At 45.8% G+C, this 6000-nt stretch overlaps 1 protein-coding gene across 2 annotated transcripts in view; it reads right to left on the minus strand.

The window, feature by feature from the left end:
• lancl1 (LanC antibiotic synthetase component C-like 1 (bacterial)) overlaps nucleotides 1-5569 on the minus strand; it is a 60750-nt gene extending 55181 nt beyond the window's left edge. For both annotated transcript variants that reach the window (XM_052043919.1, XM_052043838.1), the window contains exon 1: nucleotides 5360-5569. In XM_052043919.1, coding sequence (XP_051899879.1) covers nucleotides 5360-5443 — 84 coding nt within the window. In that variant the 5' untranslated portion in view covers nucleotides 5444-5569. The remainder of the gene's footprint in view (nucleotides 1-5359) is intronic.
• Nucleotides 5570-6000: the final 431 nt, after the last annotated feature.

Genomic DNA, 6000 nt, shown 5'->3' on the forward strand with positions numbered 1-6000 from the left:
AGCAACAACAATTAGGTATCTAATTAGTCAAGGTATCAAGGGATATGGGGAGCCGGCCAGAAGTTGGGGCTAGATAAGAATGGTTTAGTTTAGCTCAGCTCATGGAGTAGACTCGATGGGCCGAACGGCCTTTGTTTTTTGTGAATTTTTACCCTAAGGTTGGGTGAGGCCCTAGAATTAGAGGACTTAGGTTTAGGGTGAAAGGTGGAATATGTAAGGAGAATCTGAGGAGGAACTTCTTCACTCAGAGGGTGGTGTGAGTGTGGAATGAGCTGCCAGTGGAACTGGTAGATGTGGGTTCAATTGTAACATTTAAGAGAGGTATGGATAGGTACATAGGTGGGAGGGGTTTGGAGGAATATGGTCTGGGTGCAGGTGGATGGAACTAGGCAGAAGATCAGGTTGGCATGGACTAGATGGGCTGAAGGACCTGCTTCTGTGCTGTAGTACCTATGACTCTAACATGCTCAATCTCCTCTTGTCCAACCATCATCTCCTTAAGTGCTCACTGTCACTGCGGCAAAATTCTGTTACTCCTTACTTGCCCCATTATAGGAGTACCTCAACATAAGACTGTTGTGATTCAAGGTATCCCTTAACACAAGGGAAAGCAAAATAAATTCTGCTCTTCCCAGAGATGCCCACATCCCATCTTGAATTGCTCTTTTGTCCACATTTGGACTGAAGTTCCAATGAAGACTTGAGCAAGAGTTCTGGCAAAACCTAAACTGGTGAGTAAGCAATACCTTACATTAATTTGAGATCAGATTTGTACAGCTTTTAGTGAACAGGATACACTAGGCAGCAGCTTTTCTAGAAGCATGTCTGGTTTTGAAGTGGAAGTCTTCACCAGTACAGCTGAGATTTCATCTGGCCCCAGAGTCTTTTCACTGTCAACTGCTCTTTTCCGTTTTTTGGATGGATCATGGTACAAATCAAATTAGCTGAAGCTTGGATTCTATAAAGATGGGTATCACAGAAGGAAGCCAAAATGGATCTCGAGGAAGCCGAAATGCATCTCACACTTAGCATTACTGGCCAATGTGATTGTGATATTTCTCAACACAAGAAACAGAAGCAGGAATAGGCCATTCATCTCTGTGACTGCTCTACCTTTCAACATTATTTTCCCATCCCATCCCCATGTTCCACAATTCCTTTAATAATTAAAAATCTATTGATCTCTGTTTTGAATGTAATCAATGACTGAGCCTCCACTACCCTCCGAGGTATACAATTCCAATGATTCACCACCCCTCGAGTGAAGAAATTTCTGCCTCCTTTCAGTCCTGTCATGGCCTTCCCCTTGTTTTGAGATTGTAATTCCGAGTTCTAGATTCCTCAGCCAGGGGAAACATCCAACCCATTGTCATGGCTATCCCTCGAGGTCGAGGATGATGGTCTTCGTTCCGTTGATCTATGTATGGGTTCTCAAGTGGCTTATGAGTCCAATCTTGGCTCTGAAAGTTCTTCCGCATTCAGGACAGGTAGTTCCAGATGTCAGATCGGGCTTTGGTTGTTGCTGCCTCTCTTTCCATTTTCTTCTCTTTTCCTCTAATTCTGCACATCTGTTGGCTTCGAAAGTTGCTGTTCCTTCTCGGATGATGGTTTGTCAGAGTTTCCTGTCCTTGGCATTGGTTTCCCAATTGTTGATGTCAATGTTACATTTCTTCATGTTGGCTTTTAAGACGTCTTTGAATCTCTTCTGTTGTCCGCCTCTTTTACGTTTGCCTACATTAAGCTGGGAGTGGAAGATTTGTTTCAGCAGATTTGTCTTTCATCTGAACAACGTGACTGCTCCATCTTAGTTGGTAGTTGATAACGTAGGCTTCAATGCTTGTTGTTTTTGCTTCATTTAGCATGCTGACGTTGGTTCTCCTATCTTCCCAGCTGATATTTAAGATACTTCGAAGACAGCGTTGATGGAACTTTTCAAGTGCCTTCAGATGTCATCGGTATGTTGTCCAAGTTTCTGATGCATACAGGAGCGTTGGGATCACCACTGCTTTATACACTAACATTTTAGTGTCTGTTCGGATGTCACAATCGTGAAAGACTCTTGTTTGGAGATGTACAAAAGCTATTACGGCGCATTTAAGATGATGTTGGATCTCATCATTAAGGTCTACATTGGAGGAGAGGTGACTTCCAAGATATGGAAGCGGTCCACATTTTCCGGGGTTGTTTCGCCAAGTTGAATTGATGGTTCTATCCGATTCGTCTCAGATGGTGACAATTGATAGATGATCTGAGTCTTCTTGGAATTGATGGTAAGTCCAAGTTTCATGTACGCATGGTTGGAGGCAGTCAGAATCTGTTGTAAGTGGTTTTCTGAGAGAGCTGCAAGACAGTTGTCATCTGCGTATTGGAATTCGATGAGGGAACTCGTGGATGTCTTGTTTTTGGACTTGAGACGGGCAAGATTGAAAAGTCTGCCATCTGTTCTGTAGATATATCTATCTTGTGAAACTATGAAATTGTGCTTCGGGATTGAGGATGACTTGCTCCCACCAGTTTTGTAGGGTCCAAGGCAGCTCATGAGGCAAGTAAGGGAACCACAGACTCTTCCATAGAAGAGCCAGGTGGTGGGCAGGTTGCTGAATGGTTTGTGAGATGGTGCACTCCTTCTCCCACTTACTTTTGGTCTCTGTGTGCTCCCAATGCATGGGTTCCAGGCTCTCAATACCATCCCAATTGTCACTTCACCATTTTGCGTAGTTACGAGCCAGAAGTTCTGAGGAGTTCAATGGGCATGTTGTATTTTTTTCCCCAAGGCTTTACACAGATCCCTGATTTTTTTCCCTCTGTCTGCCTAGTAATTTCTTCCTATGACAGTGCTTGGAATAGAACTTTGGGAGACTGGTGTCAAGTATGAGGCCTGCCCAACACAGTGGACCAACTAAAAGATAACAAGGCTTTGGGAACAGATGGTAACCTCAGTGAAATCCTAAAACAAAGTGAAGAACTTCAGTTATGAATCAACAATGTCACTGCAATATTTGGGAGGTCATACCAAGGAACCTTAGAGATAACGTAATCAGTCCTAGAGAGATACAGCACACAAAAAGGCCCTTTGGCCCAACAGGCCTGCACAAACCATCAAGCACCCATTTATATTATCCCTAAACTAACCCAATTTACAATGGGCAATTAACCTACCAACCTGTGTGTCTTTGGGTGGGGGCGGTGGTGGTGGAACTGGAGCATCCAGAGAAAACCCAGGCAGTCACAGGGAGAAAGTGCAACATCAGTGATCAGGATCAAACTTGGCTTGCTGGAGCTGTGAGGCAGCAACTCTACCAAATGTGCCACTGCACCAGCATAAACATCTTCAAGAGAGGTGACAAGTCCAACTGGAGTATCGACAGATGGTTGTTCCTCAGGGAAAATCATCACCAGGGTCTTCTGAATCACCTCTGCCTAATGGCCAAAGAGCTGCTCTCTGAATCACAGTGTGGACTCCATCCATCTTGAGGGAAAAGTGGACAAGATCTCCACCACATAATAACCCCAACCACCATACATGGCCTTTTTCAATCTCACCAAGGCTGATTTCAGTTAGGAGGGACTCTAGAACACCCTCCTCAAACTTGGCTGTCCACAGAAATTCATCTTACATCTCATATTTGCTTCATGATGCATGATACTAACCAAAAGGTCTAAAGCAGAAATAAACTCAATGAGAACTGTTGTCAAACAAGATTGTGCCATTTCCCTGACACACTTTTAGTCTTTCTTGTTACAACTTTGCACCTCATTTCCAACAAATTTCCTATGGAAATGGACACAATCTTCTGAACTATTGGAAAACTAATCAGCCTATGGCAACTACACTTCAGAACCAAGGTCACCCAAACCTCAGCGTTCAAGCTGCAGAATGCAGATGACAATTTTATTTGGGCATGCCCAGCTGCCAACTCCAAGCCATTGTAGACTCATTCACTGAAGCACCTGAAAGGTTGGGCCTTGCACTTAACACATGTAAGATGAAGATCGTCTGCCCCTGGTACGTCACTAATTTCTTTTACTTCCTTCCTTCCATGGTACCCTGGATTGCCAGTATTTTGGGGATGTCTTTTGAGTTTCCTTCTACAATTTAGCTTTTCTTTAGCATTTGCATGCTGGGCCCTGCCATTGTTGAGGATAGTGATGTTATCAGAGGTTCCTCCTCCAGCTTAATCTGAACAGTTAGTTATGGAATTAGCAGTCTACTGTATGTCAGGTTTGCAGTTCAGCATACGTGCAGTCCTGTGTTGCAGTTTCGTCATATTGGTACTTCATTTGCAGGTGCTGCTTCTGGTTTCCTCACTGACAATAACATGTCAATCTTATTATCTGCAAACTTCTTTTACATTTAATATATAAACACAGAAATCAAGGAATGTTGCATAGAACTCTGCAGAACCCATTACCAAAATTACTGATGACCAGTAACAAACTTTGGATTCAACATCAACTTCCCTCAGATCCCATGGGCTTTTAGCGCTTTGGCCATTGTGCAATTTGGACTTTGCTAAAAATCCACGCTTAGTTGTTAATTCATAAGTTTTCATGATAATTACATTTTTAAGGCTACACAACCATGAGTTCATAATTTTTGTTTGAAAATAACTGGATCCCAACTCCTTAAATTTTTCATCAACCATTCATCAATTGTCAGATTGCTGTGGCCTCAGCAAGAGCAGATGTCAATGATAAAATTGACCATTGCCTTCAAATGGAGCAGCACAAACTTTGGTTGGATGAGGAAAAGGGTATTTAAAGATCAAGACATCACACAGCGTAACATTTTTGGCCTTCTGGGATGCACCTTGTGGCACTGGAAAGGTACTACCAAGGCTGTCCTCACAAAACCCAGTTAAACAGCAGGTAAGCCTGTTACCAAAGCTGCTTCTGGTAACTGAGCAGGCCTGGTGACCCAAGCAAACCATGTCTCCATCCTGGGAACAGGTTCCAACTCAGGCCCAGATCCAGATCCAACACAGTAATTGTACAGGTCCCTATCCTTCCTGGGCCCAGCCTAGCTCTTCCTCCCTACCCCTCACCCCTGGCTCCAGTTCCTCTCAGCCCTTCCCCTTCTTTCTTCTGGATACATTCCCCTACTTCCCTTCCTCCTGTCCAAACATCCCTCCCAGATCCAGACCCACCTCCCATGGACACAGCAAGCCCCCAACCCAATGCCCAAACCCTCTCCCTCCCTGGACCCGCCCACTCCTCCGCTCCTCACCGAAACTGCGAACTTCCCCCAACTCACACCTCCCTCCCACACACACTCCCAATTCACACCTCCCTCCCACACCCCCCCCAATTCTACATCTCCCTTTCTGCAGCCTCTGGACACCCCGCCTCCCACACTCACACGTCCCGCGGAGTCGAACAGCCTCTCAGTGGACGCCGGGCCCTCATAGTCTAAGTAGGGGTTTTTGAAGGATCGCGAATCCATCCCGCCTTAAGCTCTGACAGGACACACAGTTCCACTCAAGCTCGGGGCTCGCAGAGCACCGCCGACCACTAGGCCTCTGTAACCACAGCAACCAGCTCCAGCCGCCGTGTGCGCCAACCACCCCAAACTGTCGATCACATTGACGGTCCCGCCCACCGGCCTGTCAGTCACAGACGATCCACCCCTTCGTCTCTGTCAACTGCCTATCAGGAGGGGGAGTGGCCGGTTGTCAATTCCATTCCCGCCCCCCCCTCCCGATTGTGGGCAGAATCTCTTGTCAGTCACAGCAATAGCACCGCCCATTCGGTCTGCCAGCCGCCTGTCAATCAAATGATGGGATTGCGCTGCTCCCCCAACTGTACCACGGTCATCGGGTGTCACGCAGCAGTTCCACTGGAGCTCGGGGTTGTAGCAGAAAAGGAGGAATGTGTCTGTAGTGAACCTTTGCAATTCACTGCCCAGAAAGGGTGTGATGCTCAGTTGGTAAGTATATTTAGGACACTGAATATACCTCCATCATGCCCCCATCACCCTGTTTCTTTCCCCTCCTCCACCCA

The sequence above is a fragment of the Pristis pectinata genome, chromosome 1 (genome assembly GCF_009764475.1).
Source record: "Pristis pectinata isolate sPriPec2 chromosome 1, sPriPec2.1.pri, whole genome shotgun sequence".
NCBI classification, from domain to species: domain Eukaryota; kingdom Metazoa; phylum Chordata; class Chondrichthyes; order Rhinopristiformes; family Pristidae; genus Pristis; species Pristis pectinata.